At 38.0% G+C, this 20652-nt stretch overlaps 1 protein-coding gene across 1 annotated transcript in view; it reads right to left on the bottom strand.

Moving 5' to 3' along the window:
• Positions 1-20354, bottom strand: part of CFH (complement factor H) — a 231337-nt gene extending 210983 nt beyond the window's left edge. Inside the window, exon 1 of the mRNA XM_064593901.1 lies at positions 20061-20354. Coding sequence (XP_064449971.1) covers positions 20061-20118 — 58 coding nt within the window. The 5' untranslated portion in view covers positions 20119-20354. The remainder of the gene's footprint in view (positions 1-20060) is intronic.
• Positions 20355-20652: the final 298 nt, after the last annotated feature.

Below are 20652 nucleotides of genomic sequence, written 5' to 3'. Positions count from 1 at the left end.
AAAGTTAGTCAGAAAAGACTAAAGAAAGTGAGACCTTCTTCAAAGGTGAAGACAGCAATGCAAGACTTTAAGGGACATGAGAAATCAAGGAAACATGACACCACCAAAGGAACACAATAATATTCCAGTAACTTACCCCAAATTATGATCTATGATTTTCCTGATAAAGAATTCAAAACAGTAGTTTTAGGGAAGCTCTGTGAGCTATAAGAAATCACGGAAAGAGAATTCAAAGAAATCAGGAAAACAATGAGATAGAAATCATAAAAGGAACCAAACAGAAATTCTGGAACTGAAGAATACAATGGATGAAATGAAAAATAAAGAGCATCAACAGCAGACTTTATGAAGCAGAAGAAAGAATCTGTGAAGTAGAAGAGAGCTCATTTGTAATTTTCTAGTCAGAGGAGAACAAAGGAAGACTTAGAGTAGGGAGAGCCCATATGAATTACAGAAGATTATCAGAGGAACTATTTTAGGCAATGCGTGAGTCCCAAAAGGAGAAGAGATGGAGAAAGGGTCAGAAAGTTACTTAAAGAAATAATGGCTGAGAATTTATCAATCTAGGAAGACTTTTGGACTACCAAAATCAAGAGGCTCATAAGTCCCCAAACAGATTCAACCCAAAGAAATCATCTCTAAGACACCTTACAATAAAACTCGCTAAAACCAAAGACAAAGAGAATTTTCAAAGCAACAAGAGAGGAGAAAATGCCTCACATACAAAGGCAGTTCTATGAGAGGTGTTTATAGTGATAGATGCCTACACGAAGAAAAAGAAATGATTTCAAATACACAATCAACTTTATACATCAAAAAAACTAGATAAGGAAGAACAAAGCCTAAAACTAGGAGAAGCAAGGAAATAACAGAAATCAGAGAAGAAATATGTGAAATAAAGACCAAAAAAAATCAACAAAATTAATACCTACCTTTTTGAAAAGATAAACAAAATTGACAGACCTAACACTGATAAACTAAGAAAAAAGAGAGAAGATAAAATAAACAAAATGAGAAATGAAAGTGGAGACATTCAACTGATGCCACAGAAATACAAATGTTCATAAGAGACAAGCATAAACAATTACACACCAACAAATTGGATAACCTAGAAGCAATGGATAAATTCCTGGAAATACAAAACTTGCCAAAACAAAATCATTAAGAAATAGAAAATCTGAACAAATCAATAACAAGCAACAAGACTGAATCATTAATTTAAAATATCTCTACAAAGAAAAGTCTGGGACCAGGTTTTCATTGTAATTTAAAGAAGAATTAATACCAATTCTTCGCAAACCATTCCAAAAATTTGAGGGCAGGGGACACTTCCAATACCACTTTACAAAATCAGCATGATTAGATCAAAGGTAGACAAGGACACTAGAAGAAAAAAAAATTTATAGGCCAGTATCATTGATAAACATAGATCAGAAATGCTTAGACCCCTTCCACCACAGAAGGCACAGTGAGCGGACCCTGCCTATGAATCGGGAAGCTCACACCAGACACTGAGTCTCCTTGATCTTGGACTTCCCAGCTTCCAGAACTACCTATGTGTCCCAGTGGCCCTGGACGCTTCTGCTCCTGGCTGTCAGCGGCTTCTGTAACTTCGCCCAGAATGTCATCGCCTTCAGCATCCTCAACCTCATCAGCCCTCTGAGCTACTCTGTCGCCAATGCCACCAAGAGAATCATGGTCATCACGGTGTCCCTGATCATGCTGCAAAACCCAGTCACCAGCACCAACGTCCTAGGCATGATGACAGCCATCCTGGGGGTCTTTCTGTACAACAAAACCAAGTACGATGCCAATCAGCAAGCCCGGAAGCACCTCCTCCCAGTCACCACGGGGGACCTGAGCAGTAAGGAACACCATCGGAGCCCCCTGGAAAAACCCCACAATGGCATCCTCTTTCCCCAGCACGAGGACTATCAATCAGTATGGTCGCAACAACATCTTGACAGATCACTTCCAGTACAGCCGGCAGAACTACCCAAATTCCTACAGTTTGAACCGTTATGACGTGTAGTCTAGAGGGCAGGGCGGTACCATTGTGTGACTCCTTCCCCCCACTCCCTAGCAGTACCAGAAACTTCTGACAACCAGTGAATGTACAACCCGGCCGAGGGGACGGTGCATAACCATCAGCAGACCCCGGGCTTCCCAGGCCCCTGGGGGCCGCAGGACGTTGCCCCGTGGTAAGGACCACCGCCCTTGAGCTCCGGCGTTCCAGGCCCTTTCTTCCTGGAGTCTGTCATCTGAGGGCTGTGTTGGTATGGCGATCTTGGCCAGGTTTTTTCCTTTCTTTGTGGACTTATTCCCCAAGTCATGTATTTGAGAGTTCCTGTTCTGCTTTCCAGATAATATTTCCAGATAACTCTCCGGAAAGGCCGGAGCATCCATCGCTGTGGATGCAGACCTCCGACAGGCCAGAGGGTTTCCTGGGCGCCAAGGAAGGGACTTGTAGGGTGGTGCTTGAGAGCGACAGACTAGCCTCTTTCATTCCGCTGCTCAGATAGGTCGACGGGCTGAGGCAGGCATGGAGCAGAGGAGCGCCAGTTTCTCAAAAGCATCTCCGACAACAAAGATGGACCAGAACAAAGTTTCCGGTCAACCCCATGGCCATTTGCAGTTACTGGCAAATGTCCCAAAGAGAAAAACTCCTGCAATTAGCCTTGAATTCTTGGAGCCTACTTCTCTGACCTGCACGTCAGAGCTGGTGTGTATCCAGACCCAGAGGTAGGGCAGTTGCACTCCTGTGCCCTCGCTTCCCTTGCCAGAGGAGCAGGGCGGCTCTCCTCTCTGGGGATAGCGAGGAGGAAGTGACTGCGCGGCTGTCAGAAGGAGCATTAGGAAATCATGTCAGTGTTTCGAGCTCTATTTCTGTAATACTCGTTTTGTCTTGTCTGATGAGTCTTCACCACTTCTGTGATGACTTAGTAGGATGTTTGGTGGGGAGATGTTCATTTCATGAGGATCTTGCATTTTTCTAGGGAATATTTTGTAGTTGTATTTATGCCTCGGTCCCCTGTAGGGGGGATGCATGAGGGAGGGCTGGCTTATGGATTGAAAACCCTTTTTGTTCTTAAAATGTTTAAAAACAAAACAAAACAACAACAACAACAAAAAAACAAAACAAAAAAAGAAATGCTTAACAAAATATTGGGGCGCCTGGGTGGCTCAGTCGTTAAACGTCTGCCTTCGGCTCAGGTCATGATCCCAGGGTCCTGGGATCGAGCCCCGCATCGGGTTCCCTGCTCCGCGGGAAGCCTGCTTCTCCCTCTCCCACTCCCTCTGCTTGTGTTCCCTCTCTCGCTGTGTCTCTCTCTGTCAAATAAATAAATAAAATCTTTAAAAAAAATATTAGCAAACTGAATTCAACAACATATTAAAAGATTCATACACCATAATGAAGTTGGGTTTATCCATGGGCCTCAAGGATGGTTCAACAGGTGCAAATCAGTAATGTGATAAACCCCATTAGCAATACAAAGGTTAAAAATCATATAATCATCCCAATAGACAGAGAAAAAGCATTTGACACAATTCACAATCCATTTATGATAAAAACTCTCAATAATTAGGTGTTGAAGAAATATACCTCAACATAATAAAGGCCATAAATAAGAAGCCTATAACTAGCATCATATAAAAAAGCTTTCAGCTTTTCCTCAAGGTCAGGAAAAAGACAAGGATACACAATTTCACCACTGTTGAACAAAGGGAAATAAAAGGTACCCAAATAAAAAATAAAGAAGTAAAATTATCTCTGTTTGTAGATGACATATATAGAGAAAACCCTAAGACTCCACACAAAACAAAACAAAAAAACTGTTAGAATTAATAAATGAAGTCAGTAAAGTTGCAGGATACAATATCAATACACAAAAATCTGTTGTGTAATGAATAATGAACTATCAGAAAGAGAAATTTAAAAAACAATACCATTTACAATAGCATCAAAAATAATAAGATACCTAGGAATAAATCTACTCAAGGAGATGAAAGGCTTGTATCCTAAAAACAGTAAGACAATGATAAAATAAATTGAAGAAGATATAAATAAATGGAAAGATAATGTATATACATGGATTAGAAGAATTAATATTGTTAAAATGTGCATACTACCCAAAGTGATCAATAGATACAATTTCTGTCAAGATAGCACTGGTATTTTTCACAGTAGTAGAATAAACACTCCTAAAATTTACATGGAACCACAAAGACTCCCAAAGAGCCAAAGCAATCTTGAGAAAGAAGAGCAAAGCTGAAGGCATCATGCTTCCTGATTTCAAACTATATTATAAAGTGATTAAAATGAAAATAATATCATACTGGCAGATCAGTGGAATAAAATTGGGAGCCAGAAATAAAGTCACACATATATCCTTAATTAAAATTAGGTAATGGTGCCAAGTATACACATGAGGACAGTAGCGTCTTCAGCACAAGCAAAAAAAAGTGAAACCACAATATTAAACCAGTGATGAAAATTAACTCTAGATGACTTAAATATGACTTTAAACTCTAGAAGTCCTAGAAGATACATAGGAAAATATCTTCTTGACATTGGTCTTGGCGATGATATTTTTTGGATATGACATCAAAGCACAGACAGCAAAAGCTGAAATAAATAAAACTATATCAAATGAAAAAGCTTCTACTCATTAAATCAACAAAATGAAAAGGCAACCTATGGAATGGGAGAAAAAATTTGCAAACCATAGATCTGAGTATACACACACACACACACACACAACTCAATAGCAAAAAAGTCCAATAAAAAAATAAAAAAAAATAAAAATGGGCAAAGATCTGAATAGACATTTTTCTGAAGAATACATGCAAATGGCCAATTGGTACTCAAAATCACTAATCATCAGGTATATGCAAACCAAAACCATAATGAACTATTACCTCATACCTGTTAAAATGGCTTTTATCAAAAAGACAAGAGATAACAAGTGTTGGTGAGAATGTGGAAAAAGGAAACTCTTGTATACTTTGGGTGGGAATGTAATTTGTTATAGGCATACGGAAAACAGTATGCAAGTTCCTCAAAATGTTAATAGAACTATATGATACAGCAATCCCATTTCTGGGTATATATCTGAAGGAAATGAAATCAGTATCTTGAAGAAATATCTGCACCCTCATGTTCATGATAGCTTTATTCATACAGAAACAACCTAAGTGTCCATTGATGGATAAGGAAGATGTGAGATATATATATATATATATATATATATATATATATATATATTTATTTATTTATTTATAATGGAATATTATTCAACCATGAGAAAAAAGGAAATCTTGCTATTTACAACAACATTGTTGAACCTAGAGGACATTATATTAAATATAATAAGCCAAAGTTAGACAAACACTTCATGATTAATCTTGTATATAAAATGAAAAGAGAAAAAAAGAAAAGGTCAAATTCATAGAAGCAGAGAGTAGAATGGTAATTATCAGGGGCTTGCAGACAGGGGTGGGGGGAATGAGGAGATGCTGGTCCAAGACTGTAAGCCTTCAGTTACAAGATGAATAATTCTGAAGGTCTAATGTACATGTAGTTAGTAATATTATGTAGTTAGTAATAATGTATTGTATAGCTCAAGTGTACTAAGAGAGTAAATCTTAAGCATTCCAGCTACAAAAAAAAAAAAGTATGTGAGGTGATTAATGAGATTTTTTTTTTCATTTCCAAATGTATATGTGTACCAAGTCATCCCATTGTACACTTTATAGATACAATTTTATCAATTATACTTCAATAAAGTAGGAAGGAAAACCTATAATAGACATACAAAAGATGAGATAAAAATCAAAGTAAATAACTGTAAAACATAATCAAATAGCAAAGGAGGTCATCAAAAGTGGAAGAGATTGAAAAAACAATTGCAAAACAGAAGACAATTAGCCAAATGTGAATAGTGAATGTTCACTTATCAATAATTCTTTTAAATGTAAATGGATTAAGCTTACTATTAAAAAGAATACAGTACCTGAATAAGTAAAAAACAAGAACTCACTTTAGGTTTGAAGGCACAATAGGCTAAAAGTGAAGGAATGGAAAAAGATATTTCATGTGAATGGCAACCAAGTGGGATTTATTCCTGGGCTACAAGGATGGTTCAATATTCACAAACCAATCAACATGATACACCACATTGATAAAAGAAAGAATAAGAACCACATTATTCTCTCAACTGATGCAGAATAAGCATTTGACAAAGTACAGTAGCTATTCTTGATAAAAACCCTCAACAAAGTAGGGACAGAGGGAAAGTATCTCAACATCATAAAGGCCATATACAAAACACCAACAGCTATTATAATTCTCAATGGGGAAAAACTGAGAGCTTTTCCTCTACCATCAGGAACAAGACAGGGATGTCCACTCTCACCATTGTTATTCAACATAGTACTAGAAGTCTTAGCCTCAGCAATCAGACAACAAAAAGTAATAAAAGGCATCCAAATTGGGAAGGAAGAAGTCAACTTTCACTATTTGCTGATGACATGATACTCTATGTAGAAAACCCTTAAAACTCCACTAAAAAATTGTTAGAACTGATACACAATTCAGCAAAGTTGCAGGATACAAAATCAACATACAGAAATCTGTTGCATTTCTATACACCAATAATGAAGTAGCAGAAAGAGAAATCAAAGAATCAATTCCATCTGTAACTGCACCAAAACCCATCTGATACCTAAGAATAAACCTAACCAAAGAGGTAAAAGATCTGTACTCTGAAAACTATAGAATGCTGATGAAAGAAACTGAAGATGACACAAAGAAATGAGAAAACATTTCATGCTCATGGATTGGAAAAACAAATATTGTTAAGATGTCTATACTACCCAAAGCAATCTACACACTTAATGCAGTCCCTATCAAAATATCACCAGCATTTTTCACAGAGCTAGAAAAAAACTATTCTAAAAATTGTATAAAACCACAAAAGACCCCAAATAGCCAAAGGAATATTGAAAAAGAAAAGCAAAGCTAGAGGCATCATGATTCTGAACTTCAAGCTATATTACAAACCTGTAGTCATCCATACAGTTTAGTACTGGTACAAAAACAGATACATAGATCAATCAATGGAACAAAATAGAAAACCCAGAAATGGACCTACAACTATATGGCCAACTAATCTTTTTTTTTTTTTAAGATTTTATTTATTTCTTTGACAGAGAGAGACACAGCGAGAGAGGGAACACAAGCAGGGGGAGTGGGAGAGGGAGAAGCAGGCTTCCCGCGGAGCAGGGAACCCGATGCGGGGCTCGATCCCAGGACCCTGGGATCATGACCTGAGCCGAAGGCAGACGCTTAACCGACTGAGCCACCCAGGCGCCCCTGGCCAACTAATCTTTGACAAAGCAGGAAAGAATATCCAATGGAAAAATGTCTCTTCAACAAATGGTGTTTGGAAAACTGGACAGCCACAAGCAAAAGAATAAAACTGGACCACTTTATTACACCATACACAAAAATAAATTCAAAATGGATGGAAGACCTAAATGTGAGACAGGAAACCACCAAAATCCTAGAGGAGAACACAGGCAGCAACCTCTTTGACTTCTTTGACCTAGGAACTTCTTACTAGACACATCTCTGGAGGCAAGGGAAACAAAAGAAAAAATGAACCATTGGGACTTCATCAAGATAAAAAGCTTCTGCTCATTGAAGGAAACGATCAACAGAACTGAAAGGCAACCTTCAGAATGGGAAAAGATATTTGCAAATAACATATCTGATAAAGAGTTAGCATCCAAAATATATAAAGAACTTACCAAATTCAATACCCAAAAGATGAATAATCTAGTTAAGAAATGGGCAGAAGACATGAATAGACATTTTTCCTTAGAAGATGTACAGATGGCTATCAGACACCTAAAAAGATGTTCAACATCACTCATCATCAGGGAAATACAAATCAAAACTACAATGAGATATCACCTCAAACCTGTCAGAATGGCTAAAATTAACATGGGAAACAACAGGTGTTGGTGAAGATGTGGAGAAAGGGGAACCCTTTTGCACTGTTGGTGGGAATGCAAACTGGTGCAGCCACTGTGGAAAACAGTATTGAGTTTCCTCAAAAAATTAAAAATAGAACTACCCTACAATTCGGCATTGCACTACTAGGTATTTACCCAAAGGATATAAAAATACTGATTTGAAGGGACACATGCACCCCAGTACTTATAGCAGCATTATCAACAGTAGCCGAATTATGGAAAAAGCCCAAATATCCATGGACAGATGAATGCATAAAGAAAAGTGGCATATATGTGTGTGTATATAGTTAAAAATAGAGCTACCCTACGACCCAGCAATTGCACTACTGGGCATTTACCCCCAAAATACAGATGTAGTGAAATGAAGGGGCACATGCATCCCAATGTTCATAGCAACAATGTCCACAATAGCCAAACTGTGGAAGGAGCCAAGAGCCAAGATGTCCCGGATGAATGGATAAAGAAGATGTGGTTCACATAAACAATGGAATATTACCCCAACCATCAGAAAGGATGAATTCCTAACATTTACATAGATCTGGATGGAACTGGAGGGTATTACACTAAGTGAAATGTCAATCAGAGAAAGACAATTATCATACGGTTTCACTCATATGTGGAATATAAGAAATAGTGCAGAGGATCATAGGGGAAGGGAGGGAAAACTGAATGGGAAGGAATCAGAGAGGGAGACAAACCATGAGAGACTCTGGGAAACAAACTAAAGGTTGCGGAAGGGGACGTCGGTGGGGGGATGGGGCAACAGGGTGATGTGCATTAAGGAGGGCATGTGATGTGATGAGCACTGGGTGTTATATGTAACTGATGAATCACTGAACACTACATCTGAAACTAATGATGTACTATATGTTGGCTAATTGAATTTAAATAAAAAAATAAAAATGACAAGTTCAAAGATACTTATCACCATACATATTTATTAGTTTTACTTTCATTGCTAAACTCTTTTCTTTACTTGGTTTTATGACAATGATTTAACATTCCATTCTAGAATTTCTTTTTAAAAGGCAAGGGGCTAATAATCACCTGAGCTGAATCCCATCGTGGAACATACCCATCATGAAAATGTTTTACATTTCTTAGAAGCTCCATATAAAGCTGTATTTTTGTGTGGTATATAATACCTGTGTGGGATTTCATATACAGTAATTTTTCTTTGAAGTTTTAGCAAATTTTTAGCACCTTTATGTTAGGGAACTTTTAATAAATGATTCCACTGTAGAGTTTTGATTTTTAGAGTTTAAGTAAACATACTTTTTCTCCACTAGATGGGGCTCATGCCCTATCATAAAACAACACAAAACCCATCTCCCCACATTTCTGCCCCCCCATCCAAAACCAGATTTTTTGGTAGTTGTTAGTTTTTAAATTTAATGTTCATGTTTTCATATGAAAATTTTATGCTTAATTACAGGCTAATATGTGTGTTTTTCAGTTTAGAAATTCAGATCCACTTCATGGCATTCAGATTACTGGAAAAATAAATTAGTTAAATTTCAACCATGAGAGACTATGGACTCTGAGAAACAAACTGAGAGTTCCAGAGGGGAGGGGGGTGGGAGGATGGGTTAGCCTGGTGATGGGTATTAAAGAGGGCACGTACTGCATGGAGCACTGGGTGTTATATGCAAACAATGAATCATGGAACACTACGTCAAAAACTAATGATGTAATGTATGGTGATTAACATAACATAATAAAAAAAAGAAAAGAAAAAAATTTCAAACATAGATGCCATATTGTGAATACAAAACTGTTTTTCACTAGTGTATTAACATTTTGATAGAATTAGTTCTTATCCTATTAAGTTAATGCAAGGGAAGAGTAATAAAGTATTTTTTATCAATTAATTTACTCAATTTAAATTATTATTATTTTTTAAAGGATTTATTTATTTGAGAGAAAGAGCACAGGAGCGCAACCTTGCATGGGGGAGGAGGGGAGAGATGGGGAGGGGGAGGGGCAGAGGAAGAGAGAGTTTTAAGCTGACTGTGCTGAGCTCTGAACCCCACACAGGGCTTGATCTCAGGACCCTGGGATCATGATCTGAGCCAAAACCAAGACTAAGGCGCTTAACCAGCTGGGCCTCCCAGATGCCCCTAAATTATTTTTTAAAAAGTAATGAATCTACAAAAGGAGTAATCCATCCACAAAACATTAAAGTAATCAATACACACACATACACACACGTTCAGTCCATTAGCTAGCCTGAGGCAAATGCATTTCTTTTAGGTTATATTTCAAGATAATACATTTATACCATTAATTCTTGATTTTTCAAATTTAGTTAATTGCTTTTAACAACCAGATACAAAAGACAAGGATCTATCTTTTTGACATCATCTTCCTACCACCTTCTCACAATATTTACTGTGTATATATGTTTACTATAGAATGAGTTCTCATATCGATTACCCTTTTTACATCAAGTAATTCTTAAGATTCTGGTACTTTTCCCATGAACTTTAAACAGCATCTGTTGACAATAAGAAAACGGTATCACCACCCCCTACTCCATTTGTGCATCTTTCTACTGCCATCTCCCAAATCTTAGTTCTGATTATCATTTGCCACCTTGACTATGAAACAGCCTGCTAACTAGTCTCCAAGACTCCATCCTCCACAGGGCTACACAGGAGTTTTTGCAAAATTGGTCATGCCACTCCTGTGTTTAAAATTCTCCGGTGACTTTCCCTTTAACTTGTAAGACATTCCAAACTCCTTACCTTGCCCTTGGAACCCTTATCTGGCTCTTGCCATTCTCTCTGATATCATCTTGTCTCCTCTACCATGTACTCATTGTGCCAAAGCCACCCTGGTTTGTTCATATTTTGTTGAGCATCTCAAATGTATTTTTTTCCTTTAGGTCTTTTGGTTGTTTTCTCTCCTGGAACACTTGCACCAGAGACTTTTGGTGGTTGCCTTTGTCTCATCTTTCAGGCTCTGCTCAAATATTATTTCCTCAAAGTGACCCACTTAAGACCAGCCCAGCTAAAGGCTCTGTACCCCACCACCCCATCTCTGTTATTTTCCCTCAGCCCCTACTTTACTTCCTTCCCAACACAGTTCATGATTCATGATTATTTTTATGTTTACTAAGATTTCATCTATCCTGCCATCAGAATGTAAACTTCCTGAGAATAATGACCATCTCCGTCCTGTTTTACAGAATGGACCGATTTTCACTAATACTCAGATCCTCTAACCTCAAATTCACCTCCTGTCTACTTTGGTTCTAATCTTCAATATGCTGAGCATTATCAGCTCATGTCATAACAAAATATTTAAATGATTCACTATCTTGTATTCTAACAGGATTTAGGCGAATCTTACAACATGACTTTTGTCTTAATTGACAAAAAAGTGTTCAAGATCAGTTAAACCGCATTCTCAAAAAAGAAGTTCTTGTTTCTACAGACTGTCTCTGTAAATTTCTGTTCTATATCACTCTTGGGGTCTTTCTTCTTTTACCCCTTAATATTTCTTGCAGGGTCAGCTTAGTGGTCACATATTCTTTCAGTTTCTGCTGGTCCAGGAAGCTCTTTATCTCTCCATCCATTCTGGATAAAGTATTCTTAGATGCATGTTCTTCTCATTTAGTACTCTGAATATGTCTTGCAATGAAGTTTTTATTTTATTTTTTATTTTAATTTTTTAAGATTTTATTTGTTTATTATTATTATTTTTTAAGATTTTATTTATTTTTTTGAGAGAGAGAGAGAGAGAGATCACAAGCAGGGGGAATGGCAGATGGAGAAGCAAACTCCCTGGGGGCAGAGAGCCTGATGTGGGACTCGATCCCAGGTATCCGGGATCATGGCCCGAGCCAAAGGCAGATGCTTTAACTGACTGAACCACCCAGGCACCCTATTTATTTATTTTGAAAGAGAGAGACAGAGCAAGCCAGCGTGTGAGCACACACACAAGTAGGGGAAGGGGCAGAGGGTGGAGAGAATCTCAAGCAGACTCTGTGCTAATTGAGGAGCCCTATGCAGGCTTGATCCCACGACCATGAGATCATGACTTGAGCTGAAGTCAAGAGGTGGTTGCTTAACTGACTGAGCCATCCAGGTGCCCTGAAATGAAGTTTTAAGAAAAATAACTCTAGAAAAAACAGATAGAGATTATATTGCATTACTAAAGCATTTCAAGAAATAAAATTATATTTTTAAAATTTTAAAGTATGATTATGCAATTTTTTCTTGAAATTTTAACAGTGTAAAGACAATGAAGATAATTCCAGGATTATAAAAAGCAAATGGGAGAAAAGGAAATAGATATAAGAAACCAGGCAGAATACAAGTATGTCATAATTAGGGTTGAAACAAGTTACTCTCAGGATACAGCTTGAATACATCACTGAAATCAAGTTTCTTGGAATGTGTAGTGTTTGGATTGCTAATACCTAATGCCAATTGTTGTTCAAGTCAAAATGGTAGCTCCTGAAAATAAATTGTTAGTATATGTATCTTTAGGTTCAAAATGAGTCCCTTGTAGGCAGCATATGGATGGGTCCTTTCTTTTTATCCAAACTGCAACCCTGTGTCATTTTACGGGAGCATTTAGGCCTTCACGTTGAGAGTGTTTATTGAAAGATACGATTTTATTGTCATCATGTTGCCTGTGAAGTCCTTGTTTCTATAGATTGTCTCTGTAAATTTCTGTTCTATATCACTTGTGGGGTCTTTCTCCTTTTATAGAAACCCCCTTAATATTTCTTGCAGGGCCAGCTTAGGGGTCACATATTCTTTCAGTTTCTGCCGGTCCTGGAAGCTCTTTATCTCTCCATCCATTCTAAATGACAGCTTTGCCGGATAAAGTATTCTTGGCTGCATGTTCTTCTCATTTAGTACCCTGAATATGTCTTGCCAGCCCTTTCTGTCTTGCCAGGTCTCTGTGGATAGGTCTGATGTTATTCTGATGTTCCTCCCTCTGTACATAAGGAATCTCTTCCCCCTAACTGCCCTTAAGATGATTTCCTTAGTTCTAAGATTTTCGAGTTTTACTGTTACGTGCTGGGGCGTTGGTCTGTTCTTGATCTTGGGAGGGATCCTCTCTGCCTCTAGGACATGAATGCTTGTTTCATTCCCAACGTTAGGGAAGTTCTCAGCTACAGTTTGTTCAAATATATCTTCTAGTCCTCTCTCTCTATCTCCACCCCCACAGGGATTCCAACAATTCTGACATTGGAAAGTTTCATGGCATCACTTATTTCTTTAATTCTGTTTTTATGGATTTTAAGCTGTTTGTTCCAGGCTCCTCCTGTTCCTTCCTTTCTATCAATTTGTCTTCTAGATCACTAATTCGTTCTGCCTCGTTTACCCTAGCTGTTAAGAGTATCTAGTTTAGATTGCATCTCATTGATAGCATTTTTAAGTTTGGCCTGATGAGCTCTCATTTCTGCCCTTAGAGAATCTATGCTGCCATTAATAGTTTTCTCCAGCCTAGCTATTGTCTTCATAACTGTTACCCTGAAGTCTATTTCCAACATCTTGCTTGTATCCATATCCATTAGGTCTGCGGTAGAGGCCATTGTCTCTGGTTCTTTTCTTTGTTGGGAGTTCCTCCTCCTAGACATTCTGTTGAGGAGTGGTTAAGGGAATGTACAGTTGAAAATATCAACCACAATCCAGGCAAGATGCACCCTGGGAAAATTCGGAGTGATTGGAAGCCACCACTAAGAAAACACAGCCAAAACCCATGAATAAGATTTATAAAGTTAAATTAAAAAAACTGGGGGGAAGGAGGAGGGAGTTATAATCTCTTAATGTGGGCAGGGTAGGGTATTTCAGTTCTTCCTGGGTGTATTTTGTTCTCTTTGTTAGAGAACACTACTTCCCAGAATTACAGGGTAATTGAAACTGGTAGTATTGAATAGGGAAAAAAGGACTACATTGAAGCTTATATCTATATATATAGAAAAAAGAAAAAGAAAAAAAGTATAGGTGTGAAACAGGAGTTAAAAAGTTATGGAATATGTTGTATTAAACATCTAGTTGAAATGATAGTAGGAAAAGGAAGAAACAGAAAAAACATGAGAAAGAATAAAAAAGTTGTATCTAAGAAATACACAAGCCTTGAGGCAACATCAGGAGCTTAATATACTAACTTTCCCCTGGTGTTGGGGTTTTACAGTTTTATGGGGACCCTAGGGTTGTTGTCCTCTTGTTCCTCCAGCTTATCTTCTGGGCGAGGGGCCTGCAGTGTTGTTTTTCAGTCAGTCCTGCTTGGGTGGAGTTGCCCTGCCCCCTCTGAAGGGGCTGGGCTCCATGGAAACCAGTTTTTTGGAGCTTTTCTCTGGAGGTTTTGTTCTCTGGCTCCTTTTCACACCTTCTTGGAGGGTCAGGGCAAAGGAAAATGTCCGCACCCAGACCTCCGCCCCAGAGGAGAGAAGCCACAGTCTGCTCCTCTCTGAACCCTACAGAACACACAGTCTTGCTCTCTGTAAGCCCTGCTTTCACTGCAGCCTCCCACAGGAGGTGCACATCCCCAGGGATCCTCTCAGCGGTTGACCCAGGCCCTGCTTGACTCTGCCCTCTGTGCCTCCAAAACCACAAGCGATCCCGTCCGGGCGGGTGCGGGTGGCGGCTACCGTGGCAGCCACAGCTGCGTGAGGGCCAGCCCCCCAGGTCCGCAGGCACAGGTCCGCACAAGGGGCTGCCCTGGTCTCAGGGTTTGGCCTTTAAGCTCCTGGATTCTGTTCAGGCGCTGTTATCAGGCCCTTCCCATCCCACCACCACCGCTCTGCAAGCTATCGCTGGTCCCTAGGTGCAGGATGTTTTTTGCACTGGGGTATTACTTTCCAGGGGCTAACTTCTGATGGCCCCCTCCCCCTTCTGTTTATCCTCTGATAATCTGTCCCCACAATCACAACTCCATCCTTTGTACCTCTCCACTGAAGATCCTCTGCCCCCTAGAGATCCAGGACGTATACTCTTATGTGTCAGGCTGATTTTGTGGGTGTTCAGACGGGCTTGGTAGATATCCAGCTAAATTCAGGGGACCGGTTGAAACAGAGTCCCCCAGTCCTCCACCATCTTGCCCTCTTCTCCCTAAATTGTTAGGATATACTGACTGGTTGCTATAAAAAGGACCTGAGTCAGAGGATGACTTTAATTGAGGACCTTTGAAAACTCTGTAGCAGGAATGATTTAGCATCTGAATAATTCTCATGACAATCTTGAGGATAAGAATTAAAAAAGAAAAAGAAGAAAAACAACACACACTGTACCCAATTTCACCTCTAGCACTTGTGGAAATGCCATTGATGGAAGATTGAGAAATGTGGGGGCCGATTTCAAACCTCCATTTTTATCGATCTACTGAGAGTCTTTTGTATACCAATTGATGTTTCCTCAGTCTTAAATGTCCTCCTCCCTGTCATCCTTATCTGGTTAACACCTATTCAACCTTCAAAGCCTATCCAAGATGCCATCGTGACCCCGACCTATTTCTCTGTCTTCATTCCAGCTCTTACAAATCAACTCCTCAACCCTATCCCACTCCATCCTCTCCTTCCTATTTGGGTTTCTTGCCTCCTCTAAATGATCCTATAGTCTCTCTTTTGCTTATCTTCATCACAGTACTTTATATGACAAAATTCAATATGTTAATAAAATATAGTAATCATTCCTTTTTTTTCCCCAGTAAATGGCCTTTTGGAAAATGCTAGTCATAGGGCCTGGCACTTAACAGTTACTCAAAAAATTATCATTGGATGAACAAAGAAATGAGTGAAAAAAATGAATGGATGACTAGGGAACTCTCCTGGAGTCTTTCCATTATATCTGCAGATTATAGGCAACCTCTGGAAAGAGCATAGTGGATGGTAGCAAATATAAAAGATAAGACTTGGGAACAAATGTTCCATGATCTTAAAGCTCTATTGCATGAACCCAAGAAACTGATATCTGTAATTCCATTGTACATCTAGTATGTTTCATGATCTTAAAGCTCTATTGCATGAATCCAAGAAACTCTGATATCTGTAATTCCATTGTACATCTAGTCCACGTATCCGAAGTTTGAATTTATATTATAATTTTGAAGTCAGGAATCATTTTAGTTTAGTTCAAAATATAAAACTTTTGGAAGTCTATGAAGTGAATGTTTCATTAACCACTATTCTGTCTATTACATTTTTGGTCAACAAAGTTTGAGAAACTTGGTGCTTTCAGTTAAAATGTCAAAAGAAGAGTGCTCTGTCAAATCTTTTTACCCCTATCCTCCTGTTATTTTTGTGATTTTTTTCTGTTCTATTACTTTAATTTCTCTGAGTCATTTTTATAATGTTTCCTTATAATTTTAAGCTGAAATGTTAACACTCCCCCCCTCCAATTACTTCATGTCCTTTTTATGCACCATATTCTGAAACTAGTTAAAGTTAAATGGGTAAAGTAAGCACAGGAGAGATTGGTTCGCAAGAATCTCACAGGCCTGGGCAGGTGGGGGATGGTGTGTGGGGTGAGGAGGTGGGAGGCATTGCTGGGAAGAAGGAAAAGTGCAAAGGCTGCCGAACATCAGGGGTTGAACAAAGAAAAGTGGATCAATTTAGACTTTGGCTCAAGCCCTAGCAATCAAAGGCCAGAAATGAAGACTCTACTAATTTGTGTGTCATTGGGAACTTACTTCTAGCTAAGAATAATTTCAGCAATACTTAATAATTCAGTTCTAGGCGAACATTACATGCAGGCAGAGAGTAGCATGTTCATTCTCCGGATATGCCTACACTTAAAATAAACAAGGCTTGCTTTGGCAGACCTCTCCCTCTCATGACATTCCGGGGGCATCTGCTCTGACCCTTCTCATGGGGCTCCCCGGCGTGCTTCCCCATCAGACCTCTCCTCCCCAGGAATAACCCACGTCCCAGACTTGCTTAGTCCAGTTCTTCACCCTCATCATCCCATTCTACCTTTCCTGACTAAAATGGCTACAGAGAAGCTATCAACTTACAATAATCACAGCGAATTGCAGTGAATAATATTCGCTTTAACTCTTCTAAAGTATTTATTCAGAGTATTTGTCATTCCACATTAACCTCAGGTTTGTTCAATCTGGTGATATTGACATGTAAAACATTTTTGAACAAGGGAGGATATTGAAGGCGGTTGGGTCATTGCACAACTTTAAATCACAACATATAGGCAAACACCACAAAACTATCTCGGAAAATGTGGGGTTTGGGTGAAGGGAGAAGGAGAATTCTTATTTATGATATTGGAATTGAAACATAGAATTTTGGATTAAAAACTACTACCCTAAATTTTCTGGATTAGGTAACTATGTATTACATTCACATATATCCTCATAAAAGAATGTATTTTATAATTAATTCTTATGATTTATAATATCAATTATTGTTTCCATTTTAGGGTTAACTCAAATTTGGAACCATCTTGTACTTGAAACAATATATAAATTTTTTTCCTCCACTTTCTGATAGAAGAGAATCTCTCTAGCTTTGATATATATTTTAAGTCCTGAAAGAACTTTTTTGCCCTTTAAACATCCAGAATTAGATAACATATATATCTCTCCACACAAAAATAGTTAGTGTGTACTTGGACATGTTTCAGTAGGTTTTAATTTATTCACATTTATCAGCCAGGAATTTCTGGGCTGTCGCTAATTTCAAAGAGTATGTGGTATGTTTGAGGGACTGTTACTCTCAACTTTTTCCTCTAAATCTGACCAGATTCTTAGTAGCCTATGGGGACTCCTGCAAACACGATGTTTTATAAGGAAGCAACTCATGTTTCTATACAAATGGAATGGGAATGCAGAGAACCTATCGCATTAAAAAGGTACTAGTTGGTCTCGGAGAAACTTGGGCCAATAAATTCTTCCTATCGGCTGTTATTCCTCTTTAGTGGTGAGTAACATTTTTTGAGGAATGTTCACTTTAAACAGAGCAGAGGCCATTTATGAAATGCTACAACGTCAAGCCTGGTTGAATAAAGCGGATTGTGAAAATATTCAAACCAGTATTCAACCAGCAGAAACTGATATTATGTTTAAACACATTTTGATGAAATATAAAATACAGATGAAATGAGTCAGCTGGAATCAATTACATAAGGAGTTTAAATGGCTATGATTTAATTTTTATTACATACTTTGTAGCACCCAATTTTAATTCAAATTCCACTTTGTAATCACTTAAACAGTTTAATTAAACTTGGCCTCAATTCTTGAGTTTTAAACATGAACTAGAAATAAAACAAATCTTCCTTACATGACAAATGATATCTACATAAAGCCTCAGCAAACAATATGTAAATTTTGAGACACTGAAAGTATTTCTCTTAAAGAAAAGACAAAAAACACTTATGTAAAGAAAAAGATGTTTGCAGGGCACCTGGGAGGCTCAGTTGGTTAAGCATCTGCCTTTGGCTCAGGTCATGATCCCAAGGTCCTGGGACTGAGTCCCACATTGGGCTCCCTGCTTAGCGGGGAGTCTGCTTCTCCCTCTCCCTCTGCCAGTCCCCCTGCTTGTGCTCTCTCTCTCTGTTTGTCAAATAAATAAATAAAATCTAAAAAAAGAAAGAAAGAAAGAAAGAAAAAGATGTTTGCTATGATTGGTAACATTAACAGGGTTCTGGAACTCTTTGCCAATACAATAATATTTTACTTTTGAATATGAACTGTAATATTTATGTGTGCAAGGAAATGATGGAATACCTAGTTTAAAAGGTGGCTGGATATGAAGTTTCCACGCTAAAATACAAGCAGTAGCATATTAGAAGCAAAACTGAAAAAAGGCTCTGTCCCAGAAAAAAATTAAATGCATTTGAATAAACCTTAAAGGATATAATTAAAGAGATATCTACCTTTATTTTGTAGATTGAGAGACGCTCAAGGAGAGAGATTTTATGTTATTTGCTGACATTTCTCAGTGCTTAGAGGCTGACATGAAGTAAGCATTCAATCAAAACTTGTTGACTTAGTGAAAAGATTTGGAAATTTAAGAATGATAGGTAACTAACTGATTTGGTTTAAAAATGTCAGTCAGATATTATCACATAACTAGTTACCTATCATGAATTAGAAACCACATTTCCTCCAAAGAAACTTTTTAATTTATTGAGAAGTAGGGTTAGAATTAAATTTAATATAAATCTAGTAATTGTCTTACTGATACCAGAAAGAAAACTTATACATGCATATTTGCTACTCCTAAAGACTGATCTTCTAGAATAACTTAGATGTTACAAACATTGCATGTTCGGTTTTTTCAAATTTATGTGATATTTTCATTCTAATGATACAAGTAATGCTTGCTTCTCTACAAGACTTCTAAGGCTGTGGCAATATCATTTGTAAACGATAAATGGAATTTTCTTTAGAGAGAGTTAACATCTATATCTGAAATAAATTCAATCATTAGATGATTTGAAGACTTCTAGTAATTTCTGTTCTGGTTCTATATATGTTCATATGCTTCTTAATACTTTCACACAAAACATTTTGGTGAAAATTCTAAGCAAAAAAATATAAATTATGATAATTTCAAGGGAAATTATTATGATATGTTACAGTCTTCAAAATGTTTATTAAAACATTTTTTGAGGGGCACCTGGGTGGTTCAGATGGTTAAGTGTCTGCCTTTGGCTTAGGTCATGAGATCCAGGTCTAGGGATGGAGACCCAGGAGCTGAGGTGGGGGGGGGGGTGCTCCAGCTCAGCAGGGAGTCTGCTTCTCCCTCTCCCTCTTCTGCTCCTTGTCCTCTCTCTGTCTCTCTGTTTCTCTCTATCTCACATGAATAAATAAAATCTTTAAAAAAAACAGTTTTTGAATTTTTTCATTAAATAAAATCATGATAAATAATCACGATTTAAATAAGCTACTTACATTTTTTAAACTTAACAATGTCTAAAGCCACTCACACACGAAGCTACAGAACAATAATTAAATCACATTTTCTAGACCAAATTCCTGTGAAAAGCATATTAGCAAATGTTTTATAATATAGAAAAAAGGCTTCCTTTTTTTACTCTTACCTTTAGCCACACAAACAGTCCACAATATAAGCCAAACGATCTCCCCTGGAAATCTCATTTTGAGGATCTTTTAGGAGTACATTTAATACCTGACGGTGCTCACACTATGTCAAATTCTCTTCCTCTAAAAAATGTGATTAGTGCAGGAAAGCACTTGCTCAAAAGGAAATTGAAACACAGCTCGGGAATTAAAGGGATTACTAGATGCTCCGCCCATCAGAAACTTTTGCAAGGTAAAAGAGAAAAATCAACCTCAAGCCCCAGCATTGCCAGAGTTTGGATCTGATTCTCCCTGCGTTTCCACTGAATGTTAATGCTGTGACCTGCTTTTGATTTGTTTTTTTAAACTCAGGCATGTCCTCCGCTGGAGCCCGTTCAAGTTCTCGGAATGTGCAAAGCAGTAACTGGTGATATCCTCTGGATTTCATAAACCCTCAAAAGAGAAAATAATAGAAGCTCTTTTAAAAATCATTTACAGAACCTGAAGTGAGTCAATGCTTTCACAAACAAGACCCAGACAATGTGAGTAAACCTTGCCAAGAATGTAGTGCTGGCCTGCTTTTCCCACAGTCCAGGAAATTATTCCTTTAAG

This window comes from Mirounga angustirostris, unplaced genomic scaffold (assembly GCF_029215605.1).
Source record: "Mirounga angustirostris isolate CCGP_5_RB_7025 unplaced genomic scaffold, mMirAng1.0.hap1 SCAF_6, whole genome shotgun sequence".
In the NCBI taxonomy this organism is placed as follows: Eukaryota; Metazoa; Chordata; class Mammalia; order Carnivora; family Phocidae; genus Mirounga; species Mirounga angustirostris.
This window is presented reverse-complemented; position numbering and strand designations above follow the sequence as displayed.